Below are 12,107 nucleotides of genomic sequence, written 5' to 3'. Positions count from 1 at the left end.
TTATTTTTGCTTGGTCCACTTTTAATGTTAAGGGTTCTTGTACTAAAACATTTTTTTCATGTGTGACCATTATAATATTCGTGAGCTCCAGAAACTCAGTCACTCCCATTTATATTTCCTGCATCATGTCACAGCTCATTTGCATAAAGTTCAACTCTGTTGCACTGACAACAATTACTGTCGCTTATATCGCCTCAGATCACCAACTTCCAGTCACTCAAATTATCACTGAAAAAACACCACCATTGTGAACGGCCCTTTAGAATAAAACAGCACATTCTTTTGCATCTTTGCCTTTAAGTCTTCCATGTAAATGCCTTCTTTGCATGTGAAATGAGCAAAAATGCTTGCTCATGGTTTGCTGTTGGGTCCAATAGAGCTGTTCAGCTTGTAGTCCAAAAACCTGCAAGAGAACTCGCCATGGGTTCCCTCAAGACTTTTCTATGGGTTTTTATAATGGGGTTTTTGAACTTGTGAGTAAAATAAGGTGAGCAAGAGGAACCTTCAAGCTCCTCATCAGAGCCAATGACACCTGGACCTTCTGCAGAGAAGAAGTATTAGTTGCAGTTCATGTCTCCTTGCCTGCAGGAGCCAGAGGGGCTTCCTGAGGGAACAATCAGGGGAAAACCAATCATAAAATGAAACTACAAAAGGACTACAAAAACTGGACACAGGAAATAAACAAGAATTTCAAAATAAGAGCACAAAAACAAAAGACAACAGGAAATATGTGACATACACATTATTTCAATGTAAATGTATAGCCTATTAAGAAAAACTTTATTGCTAACTAGTATACTGGATAATGTAGAACAGGCAAGGGCCATGGGCTTAAAGACTGGACAAGCATCAAGATATTTAATACACATTATTAAACGCTGTGCCCAATACACATTATACGGCGAGAGTAATGTTGCGGAAATGTTATAGATGTAAATTGTTGGTTTAGAAACCCCCAAGCAATGGAAACAATTGTCACAGTAGTGAACTTCATGACCAAATTGTTTTAAATTCAGGACAGTAGTATCGTTCATATCACACAAATTAAAGATTGTCATATATTGCTCAGAGAATGTTTATGTCCATTAAATCATACAATGAACTTAAATACCATTGTAATTTGTAAAAAAATTATAATGATAATAATAATAATAATAATAAAAGTGTAATTATTAGTGGCCGACCGATATATATCCCCGAGATGTCATTCATGAACCTCACAAAAATTCAGCGTTTTCTTCCCATCGAATGCTCCTCTAATATCATCCTCTGAAGCGCACATTCCATCAGCCAGAATAAAAATCTTCAGGATCAGGATCAAAAGTTCCTCCGATTCACAAGACATGACAGTCAGTCTGGGTGATCCAGGCCATTTAAACGGTCAGGAGATTGCTCTTTGGGATGGATCCGCATGAGCACGTGAGTGCAACTTCTAAGTAAATGCGCTTCACGTGTGCTATAAGTTTATGTCTTATTCACTATGCAGTGTATATACAATTGGTTTGATTCAGTATTTTTGGAGAAAATGTGATCCACGGTTGCTGGACCGTGCTTTTATAGTTCTTTTATGTTATTTTTGGAGCTTTAGAATAACGAATATAATATATGATCTGTCTAAAAACGTCAGTATCGGAGCCTATACCAATCTAGGTATCGGATCGTTGCATCCCTACATTAAATTATCTTTCTTTAAAGATATCCTAAATATGAGACAAACTGTGATTTACATTGTTTGTCAATGACCAAAAATAATCTAAATTCATAATTCTGTCTCAGGCTGGTGTGAAGGTGAGGTTGAAATTCGATTTGGATGAGGGAAAAAGAAGTCTCGTAGACGATCCATTGCCAACATGAAGTTCATTGGTGAGCTCTTCAAGCAGCAGATGTTGAGAGAGTTCACCATTCATGAATTCGTGGCGAGGCTGCTCAGAAACAAGAAAGATGAGCAGTCACTACAGTGCCTCTGTATGCTGCTCACCACTGTTGGCAAAGAACTGGATGTTTTGACAGCAAATGTGAGCCCAAGATTAGACCAGGGTGTATGTTCATTAAACATGACCATGTTTTTGCAGGATAGTGTAAGGCAGATATCAAAACCTGAGGTTTGTCAGCCGAATGCTACAACAGCATGGTATATTGTGGTGTGTTTAGATATCAATCTTGTTTAAAACTCATAAGTTCTGTGGTTTTTCCCACTTTCAGTCAAAAATGGATCAGTACTTGAGCAATGTGGTGAGGTTGGTTATGGAGCTAAAGACGACTTCACGAATTTGCTTCATGATGTAGGATGTCATCGACTTGTGGCTGAGTTGTGTGTGTATTGGCATGGTACCAATAGTGAATGTGAATCAAAAGTTTTTTTCACAACTTTTTCTCTTCCTCTTTTACCACAATTGGGACCCTCAAATAGCTGATCTGGGTCCTAAAACCATCAAAAAGTTCCACGTGGTGGCCAAGAATGAGGAGCAAGAAGAGAAAAGGAAGGTCCGCCTTCAACTGCTGTCCACTGATGTATCCAAGGTGGAAGGAGCAGAATCTTCAAGCTCTTCAATTGAGAACATCAAAGTTCAACCACCTCCAAACCTCGCCACATCATCTGTCCAGATTGAAAAGGCAGCGATGGAGGCAGAAGAACCATCAAGCCCAGCAACTGAGCCCATTCCACCAGCACCAGAGAGTTCAGAGGAGCTCTCACCTCCGGCCATTTCTATGTTGCCGGTCCTGCCTGGCAGTACTAGAGACAAGGCCCTCAAGCCCAGCTGCAGAGGCTATTGCACTGCAGAGCTCAGAGGAGCCCTCTCCTCAGAGAGTTCCTATGTGCCAGAGGAAGCAGCAGCGGAGGTATGACTCCCAAGCCGAGCAACTGTACCCATCACTTCCACACCAGAGACCTGAGAAGATTCCTCTACTCTGAGTCTCTCCATGCCCCTTGTCCTGATTGAAGAGGTGCCAGCAAGGTGACCCTTAAGCTCAGTTGCTGAGGCCATTGCACTAGCACCTGAGAGCTCACAGAAGCCCTCTTCTCAAAGCCTCTCCATGACCCTAGTCCTACCTTAAGAGGTACCAGCAGTGGAGGCAGGACCCTCAAGCCCAGCAGCTGAGGCCATTGCAACAGCACCAGAGTGCTTAGATGAGTTCTCATTTCTCATCTCCACGTCTTCAGTCCAGTCAGAAAATGTGGAATTGGTTGATGTATCACCCTCCATCCTAACAGCTAGAGCCTTTGCACCAGAAAGCTCAGAGGAGCCCTCTTCTCAAAACCTCTCCATGTCCCCAGTCCTTCCTGAAGAGGTACCAGCAGTGTAATCAGGACCTTCATGCCCAGCATTTGAGGCCATTGCACCAGCACCAGAGAGCTCAGATGAGCTCTCAAGTCCACACATGTCTGTGTCTTTGGTCCCGCCAGAAGAGGCGGCAGTGATCGAGGTATCACCCTCAAGCCTAGCAGCTGGACCCTTTGCACCAGAGAGCTCAGAGGAGTCCTCTCTTCAGAGCCTCTCAGTGTCCCCTATCCTGCCTGAAGAGGTGACAGCAGTGGAGGCAGGACCCTCAAGCCCAGAAGCTGAGGCCATTACACTAGCAACAGAGGAGCCAGCCCATCTAATTTGCTAATTAACTGTAGAATACAAAAGCTGCTTCTTACCTCTGCTTAGTGACAATCCTTACAACATTTGGCCCGGCACCAACCCAAAAACATGTCGGATTCATAGGGAAGCTGCTTCCAATACTACCAAAATATATTTTCAGCGCATTACATGCTTCTCTTCCTTGAATTAAAATTGTGATATGTTCAAGTTTGATCAATAAACCGTGAAAGACTGCACTCTTAGTCTGATTGAGCTGCGTGCTTTCAAAGAATCATGCTGTGTGTTTTAAGAGATGACAAAGCAGAGCACTCACCCACCATGAAGCGTGCAACACATGAAAAATTTATATTTATTTATAAAATTACATGACAACATTTGCAAATTAATGATCACACTGGGCCATGTAGCAAACTGTTTATCCTGACTTGTAAAGCTTCCGTCAAACACAGGTCAAAATAAAAGCTTGATTCAAAATAAAAGCAAGAAGTACTACTATACTATAACTGTATAGTAACATGTAGTAATAATAATAATAAATAATGATAATAATTAATAATAATATTAATAATAATAATACAAATAATAATAAAAATGAAGCAATGTTGTACTGAATTGTACTGAATTCAGTACTGAAAATTTACGTAAAAAAAAATGCAATTCTATGCTGGAAAGTAATTTTTCTAAATTCTTTTTTTAATTAAATTAAATTGTATTAATTTGACTAGACACTATTTTGATGATGAAATCAAATGAAACTCTAAAACATGGAATTAAATTTGTTTTAATAAAATTAAAAACGCATGCTTTGGGTAAAAATAAAACAGATTTCAGTAGGCCCTACTTAAAAATACTTAAAGCTACACTATGTAATTTTTGGCCCTCTAGCGGTTAAAAAATAAAACTGCATGCATCTTGTGGAAGAACATTGTTTTGGTTGTGCTTCGGCTCTGCTCCTCTGCGCGGATGAATGTGATTCGAGGCACCGGTATACACATGGATACAGGACATCTTATCAGAGCGAATGGACAAATAAATAACAAAAGAAAGGAAGAGATAGATATCCGAAAACAAGTCATCTGAGCAGGTAAGTGCCATATCTTATGCTGTTGTTTTGACTTATTGGAAACATTGATGTTTTGAAATATGTAAAAGACATTACAAAATTTAGGCAACATTCCTTTACATTAGACATAACGACTGCTAGTCTGATAAGGTCAAACGTTGTAAAGTCTTTATAACTGGAGTATATTCTGGCCAAATAGACCAAGATAGTAACTAATTTGTAGATTGTCATTGTTACCAACCAGAGGTTAACATAATTTCAATACTCACATATCCTTGGCAAGCCTAGGACTACATTTACATTTATGCATTTGTCAGACGCTTTTATCCAAAGTGACTTACAGTGCACTTATTACAGGGACAATTCCCCCGAAGCAACCTGGAGTTAAGTGCCTTGCTTGATGACACAATGGTGGTGGTGGCCATGGGGATCGAGCCAGTGACCACTAAAGGACTAAAGGATTTATTTATATTTATTGCCGTAGCTTCACGCTACTCCCACACCATACACGCACTACAGTAGCCGGAGCTTATTTTCTCTGTGTATGGATATAACGTCAACACGCACAGGTGAATGACGCATGTGTGCAATTTCCCACAAAATCCATCCCTACAGCTCTAAAATATTTATATTATAATATCATTATTATAGGTTTATCAAAGTGTATTTGGGTAAAAACATGGTTTGGAAGATGGATTTTTGCTGCACTCTGTCATTAATAAAAAAAATTATTTTTATATAGTGTAGGTTTAAACAATGCATACTTTATTGAGAAATACGAAGGATATATGCTACTATTTAAATGTATTATTTACATTTAAAAGTAGCTTTTTAAATAGGCTATTGAACACATGGAAGGACTTTCATTTTATCTATTTGAGTTCTACTGAAGTAAAGAAAGTCATATTGGCTTGGATGACACATGTTAATAAATAATAACAATTTTCATTTTTGAGTGAACTACTGTATCTCTTTAAAATGTTGCAAGGATTATGTAGACCTGAAAATGTTAGACACTACAACAGAGGCAAAGGCATTGGTGGTCTTATATGGTTTATTGTTTTTGAGATAAAAACATAAAAACAATACTTATAACCCATGGCTATGATGAATTAATTTACCGTAAAGACCTTTTATGTAGTTATACTTTGAGGTATTTCACAAGGACAGGATAGGTGGTGCCTATGTGCTTCTGGTTGAAGTGGTGACAGACTATCTCCACCTCATAGACGTTAAAGGAGACTTTCACACGCTCGTTTGGGGAAGAGAGGAAACACAGAGTGTACAGGGCAAACTCAAACTCAGGGCTCACTCCAATGAAGATGCTTCCTTTGGGTTTAATGCCATTCTTCCAGCTGAACTGGAGGGCTAACATGTGCTTATTCTCATCCGGCTGGGAATCATGTTGAAAAGAAAAAAATATTAAGCAGTATACATTAATATGTTAAGCAGACAACAAAACTCCACAGAATCATGCTGTGTGTTTTAAGAGATGACAAAGAGCACTCATCCACTGTGATAAATGGATAAATGAATAAATGGCTGGATGAATAGATAAATGGACTCTGTAGCTGTCAGGAAACAGATTTCTGTATATCTACTAATATATCAGTAGTCCCATAGTAGGGGGCCTGGGTAGCTGACGCTGACTACCACCCCTGGAGTCGCAAGTTCGAATATAGGGTGTGCTGAGTGACTCCAGCCAGTCACCTGAGCAACCAAATTGGCCCAGTTGCAAGGGAGGGTAGAGTCACATGGGGCAATCTCCTCGTGGTCATGATTAGTGGTTCTCGCTCTCAATGGGGCATGTGGTAAATTGTGCATGGATCGCAGAGAGTAGCATGAATCTCCACATGCTATGAGTCTCCGTGGTGTCATGCACAGCAAGCCACGTGATAAGATGCGTGGATTGACGTCTCAGAGTCGGAGGCAACTGCCCCGCTGAGTCCTCCGCCACCCACTGAGGCGAGTAACCGTGCCACCACGAGGATCTACTAAGTAGTGGGAATTGGGCATTCCAAATTGGGAGAAAAGGGGATAAAAAGTTATTATTAACTTAAACTATACAAAATAAATAAGCAATAAACAAACTAAGTAACTCTATCCAGTACATGTAGTTTTCCATGATGTCATAAACATACCGGAGGAGAGTTGGCATTCGCACTAAATCCTTTGTAGTCAACTTGTCCAAGTTTCTCTTGTAAGTACAATTGAATCCAGTTATGAAAACCAATGACCGTATGACCTCCTCTGGTCTCTCCTACAAACACATGCTCAAAACCAGATGAGTCCGGTCTTGTGGGGAGAGAGAAACATAAACAAAAATACCCTTTAAAAAGGACTTTGCGTTACCTAAATTGAAGCCTTTTTTAAAACATCAGCATACTGTATAAAAAGCATTTGACATTGGCTTTTTTCAGGGTACAAAATAGGGCCTGAAACTTAAAAAGTCCTTTACTTTTTGGTGATAATTCTCATAAAGTGTTGATCCCAGGAGGTCAACGTATTATATTAGCTGTTTTATTCATTTTATATGAGGTTTGCTGTAGAACATGTAATGATACATTTTCTGTAATATGACAAAAATCATGTTGTAACAGGGTTGTGCACAAAATGTGGAACACAACTAAATATTTATACATTATAAATAGTTTGTACATGTTACATTTTTACTACAATTAATTGAATATCAATCAACAGATTATAGCAAAATTATGACATTGTCGAGAAGGTGGGGATTTATGCTTCTGATGCCTTTTAAAATTCTATTTGTCGAAGATACCCAAGATTTAAACGGTAAGAATTTGGATTCAAACTTTACAATATCAGTCTTCTATAAGCTGTTCTTAAGCCTCTATACTTACTTACTGGACCCTCTCCTGGCGTACAGCTCAAACCAGATGCGGTACAGCTGCTGCTTGAAGCCTGTGGTGTCCTCTGGCGACAGATGCTTCCCCACTAGATATTTGTGGGCAATCTGATAAAAGCAAATATACAATTGTTTAAGAAAGTACTTGTTCCTCTGAGCAATCATGATTATAATTAGATATATAGAATTAAGAAATATATAATATGCAAATATGCAAGAATCCTTCATTTCAAATGTTGCTGGACATTGTTTAGCGCTAAAACAAAGCAATTTGTCTCATGAACATCCAAGCCATTCTAAACAAGCTTCTTTCATACCATTCATAAACACAACAGATGTCAAAATATTCAGTGTTTGGAATGAAATGAGGCTGAGAATATTATGATCATGTTTAGCTGAACTATTTCTTCAAGAGTCGCGTTTATACAATTGTTAAAAATCACACGATAGTATATCAGTGTGAGGTTATTGTAAGGGTTCAATATAATAGACACGTATTTCCGATTTTAGAACATGTATTTCTGTGCATGGTACTTGACAAGAACTAAGACAAATTGGAAAAACTGAATACAACTGAATCACCCTTGATAAGCACCGACCATAACAATGGTTACCTTCATTGTGGGAGTCTTTATAACTGAATCCAGGAACTTGTGGTTTTCCAGTTCTTCTTCTGGTGTGACTATCTCCGGCTCACCAGTATCACTTTCATAGTTGTCCAGCAGTGAGATAAAGGCTACAATGACACAATCAGAGAACTCAACTTTTCAGTGTAATCTCTTGTTTAATACCATACTTGTTTAGAATCAGCTATTTTCTTTTTTGTCATGGCACAGATCTAAATAGAATGGTATAGTGAAATATACATTCAAATACATGGTTGCTCTTCAACTAGTAAAGGAAAAATAGTCTTTTGTAACTGCTTGTTAAATATGACAATCATTCTCTGATTTCCTACCCAAAAAAGTCTCCTTTTTGAAGATGTTTTCATCAACAAATGTGAACAAAGGCAACCCCGCTGCATCATTGTCATCTGCGAAACTTGCCAGATTACCTGCTTTGCCCTATGACATAAAGAAAAGCTTGAATAACATCCAGAATTTTTTTCATCTTTCATGCAATCCATCTTTCATGCAAAACTGGCATAATCTGACAACTGCAGTTGACCTAAAAACTGACTTTAATATTAACAAAATATATAACGACTTAGCTGTCTTATTGTAGAACCTGTTAATGGGCTCTTTTAATACACTGATGCATATGCTATTGATAAGTGAAGCCAGAGAGGGGCTTTGTGTTTACAATAAATGTCTCTGACAAAAATGTGTTGTTCTGTATGTTCTTTTACTGGATGTATTGACTTTACTGAGCAGAAATGGGTTTAAGATGTGACTTGTTGACTTGTTGATATATAAATATGGATACTAATTTAATCACATTTATATGCACAAGAAAATATTAATCGGATTGATATCGGATTTTGGTCACATTCTGAACATATGTCATGGAAATGCATTAATCCAATCTTCAAAACCCAATATTACAGTTGCTGGACATCTAAATTAGACGTTTGGCATATGTCCATATTAATCATAATTCTGTGCCATGTAAACACCTTATTTAGAATATAGACACTTTACATTACTGTTCCCTTTTTATCGATTTATATGCATTATGAAACATTTGTGCAGTTATAGCAACAAGTATAAAAGGGCAACTTTCATTTAATACATGCCAAAAAGTGAACATTTTAACTCAACCTAACCTTTCTGCTCAATCACAGCATAAATCACATAATAAAGCTTAATGACCATTAAACCATACTGAACTTTATGTACAGGTTTCTAATGTTGGCAACTCCTTAATAAATGCACTTTACATAAGGATAAAATGTATAGATTACTAATGTTATATAAGTATAATTAAGGATTTATAACAAGTATTATTAAGCATTTATAACACAAGTTATATAAATAGGAAATTGCTTACTATTTGGCAGCCTTTTCATTCTATATGTTATAACTGCATATCAATGATTTATTGTGTATTATAATGTACTGTATATAGCAGTGCTAGCTCTAGCTAATCTTTGAACTTGGCAGTGTGATACTGCAAATATTGTTGACTTTTGTATGACAAATTGTTTGTTATGTCCCTCATTTGTAAGTGGCTTTGTGACTGTTTTTCCCTCATTTGTGATTCTGCTAAATGACTAAATGTAAATACAATGTATTTGAAATATGCTGATTACATGTAAACAGGAAGGTATATTAACACCTTTTTCAAAATGAAGGCTTAATCAAAATACGGAACTTAATAAGAAAAAGTACTGTGCATGTAAACATGGTCAATATTTACAGCAGCAATTAATTGTAGAATACATTAAACATATTTAAATGCAGCTAATTTGTTTATTCTAAAACAAATCAAATATGTTTATTTTTAGTAAACAATCCCAGCAAGCATTCCAGTTTACAAGTTAATGCCTTGTCCAAAAGTGCTATTGTGAATGTTTTAAAGAGCATTTGAACAATGCCCATCTCAGTTTGTATGTGTTAAATAGGTGCATAGGCTCAATCTCTCGGACCTTATGACCTCAGGTCAACAAACATAAAATAGCAACGCAAGTCACTTTATTTGTTTTACATAATAGAACGTGAAGGATGTAACAGAAAACAGATCAAGTCTGTCTGTTTATATGCTTTCTTAAAACATATTCAAGCAAACGTGATTTTCACACTGGAAAGATTTGAAAATTACCTGTAGAGATATACGATAATCTATACCAGGTCTCAGACGATTGGTGTCATTGTCCCAGAGCTCCTGAATCATGGCTGAAAGTTCTCGATCACCTTCAATCATCTTTTTTCTTTTTGAATTCCCAAAGGGTCACTACAGGTGTTAAAATATATAACACAATTGATTTACTCAAAATAGAGCTTAGTGACTTCATATTTCATTAAATGAAAGCTTTGGAGAGTGAACAATGATTTAGGAAGGAAATTGGAGAGAGGGGGCAAATGCAGTAAATAAAGTTTAGATGATATATTTACTAAAAAAATATATATTTACAGAATTTGGTGAATATTTTACAGTTCCAAACTGTATGTCCTTAAATGACATAATATGAATATACTGGTAAACTCTGCAATAAGGTTCCATTCGTTACCATTAGGTACTGCATTAGGTATCATGAACAAACAATGAATAAATTATTTACAGCATTTATAATTTTTTTGTTTGTTAGCAAATAATACAATTGTTCATTGTTAGTTCATGTTAGTTCATAGTGCATTAACTAATGTGCTAACACTTTACAATAAGGTTTTATTTGTTAACATTAGTTAACTACATTAGTTAACAATGAACAATACTTTAACAGCACATATTTATCTTGGTTAATGTTAATTTTAGCATATCATAATACATTTTTTCCATTAAAAGTTGTTTATGTCAACATTACATAATGCATTCTGAACTAACAATGAACAATTGTACTTTTATTAACATTAATTAACAAATGCTAACAAAAAATTGTTACCTACATTTACAACCACCATGTTCTGAACTGACGCCAGAACTTTTAATAAAACGATTTAGTCCATCATAAAACACAGATGCCACACATATAGTACCATATTAATGAGCAATTAGCCATCTATAAACCCACTGACCTGATTTCTGGTTTCGAGCTGGGTTAGTGGAAGGTTTGGGTTGTCATTTGAGAAACAGTGCCTGAAGGTACACCACAACAACTCACCGTAATGATGTTGGACTGTTGGGATAAGATGCAGTGACGTTCCCACACAACAACAGAGGGCCTTTTCTAAAGGGTTAGCCCGTGTCAGCAACTCTAGCAAAAGGGATTACAGCAGGTTGTGGCGCTTTTCATTGAGCCTCTGCAGTAAAGGCTAGCTCTTTGTATGTGTTTTCGTGAGGTATTGTCTCATTACCTGACACTGTGTACCTCCTACCATCTGCACACAGTACCAGCCGAACCAAACCCCCAGAACACTGACACCTCACAGATATTTATTTCATTTATCTACAAAGTCACTGTCAAATATTAGCCAGCTGGATCGCCCATTGGACAATTAAACTCTTGTAGGGTTAATATTGACCGTTTTATTCACCTTTTGTGTCTCAACTTCCTTTTCGTTTTCAGTGTTGGGTGTAATCTGATTACAAAGTAATTTGTTAATGTAATATAATTACCTTTTTAGTTAAAAAAATGTAGAGTAACACATTTCAATTTCAATTTTTTTAATAATTTTAGATTTTCACTTTCAATTAAGTACATTACTTTGGTTACACACATTTCTCAAATAATATTGTTTGTTTATAATACATTTAAAACATGAATGTGACAAGGTGAAGGGTGGGGCCGGGTGATAATATAAATAATATTTTAATGAAAAACTTAAAAAGACACACACACACATAACGGACATGCCATAAACGATCTCTCTCTCTCGCACCATCTTCCGCAGTTGGCCTTTATCTCTCTCGGAGGCTTGATTAGCCTGATAAGGGGCAGAGTGTGTAGAATCACCACCCGGCCCGGCCCCGCCCTCCGCCCTGCCACAAT

The 12,107-nt window shown here is 37.1% G+C and overlaps 1 protein-coding gene across 1 annotated transcript; it reads right to left on the bottom strand.

Moving 5' to 3' along the window:
• Nucleotides 1-5,758: 5,758 nt before the first annotated feature.
• On the bottom strand, nucleotides 5,759-11,401 carry endou2 (endonuclease, polyU-specific 2). The gene is made up of 7 exons (XM_052104897.1): nucleotides 11,280-11,401; nucleotides 10,280-10,411; nucleotides 8,478-8,583; nucleotides 8,134-8,255; nucleotides 7,515-7,627; nucleotides 6,792-6,945; nucleotides 5,759-6,043 (listed from the first exon to the last, which is right to left on the bottom strand). The coding sequence occupies exons 2-7, from the start codon at nucleotides 10,379-10,381 to the stop codon at nucleotides 5,792-5,794; spliced, it is 849 nt and encodes a 282-aa protein (XP_051960857.1). The 5' UTR covers nucleotides 10,382-10,411; nucleotides 11,280-11,401; the 3' UTR covers nucleotides 5,759-5,791.
• Nucleotides 11,402-12,107: the final 706 nt, after the last annotated feature.

The sequence above is a fragment of the Xyrauchen texanus genome, chromosome 34 (assembly GCF_025860055.1).
Source record: "Xyrauchen texanus isolate HMW12.3.18 chromosome 34, RBS_HiC_50CHRs, whole genome shotgun sequence".
Lineage (NCBI taxonomy): Eukaryota > Metazoa > Chordata > Actinopteri > Cypriniformes > Catostomidae > Xyrauchen > Xyrauchen texanus.
The sequence above is the reverse complement of the archived record's forward strand: the minus strand, read 5'-3'. Positions and strand labels throughout refer to the sequence as shown.

Coding starts and splice junctions, on each gene's coding strand:
- endou2 (XM_052104897.1), bottom strand. CDS start 10,381: ATGATTGAAGGTGATCGAGAACTTTCAGCCATGATTCAGGAGCTCTGG. Junction 8,584..10,279: donor ATTATCGTATATCTCTACAG/GTAATTTTCAAA, acceptor TTTATGTCATAG/GGCAAAGCAGGTAATCTGGC. Junction 8,256..8,477: donor CAAAAAGGAGACTTTTTTGG/GTAGGAAATCAG, acceptor GTGTCATTGTAG/CCTTTATCTCACTGCTGGAC.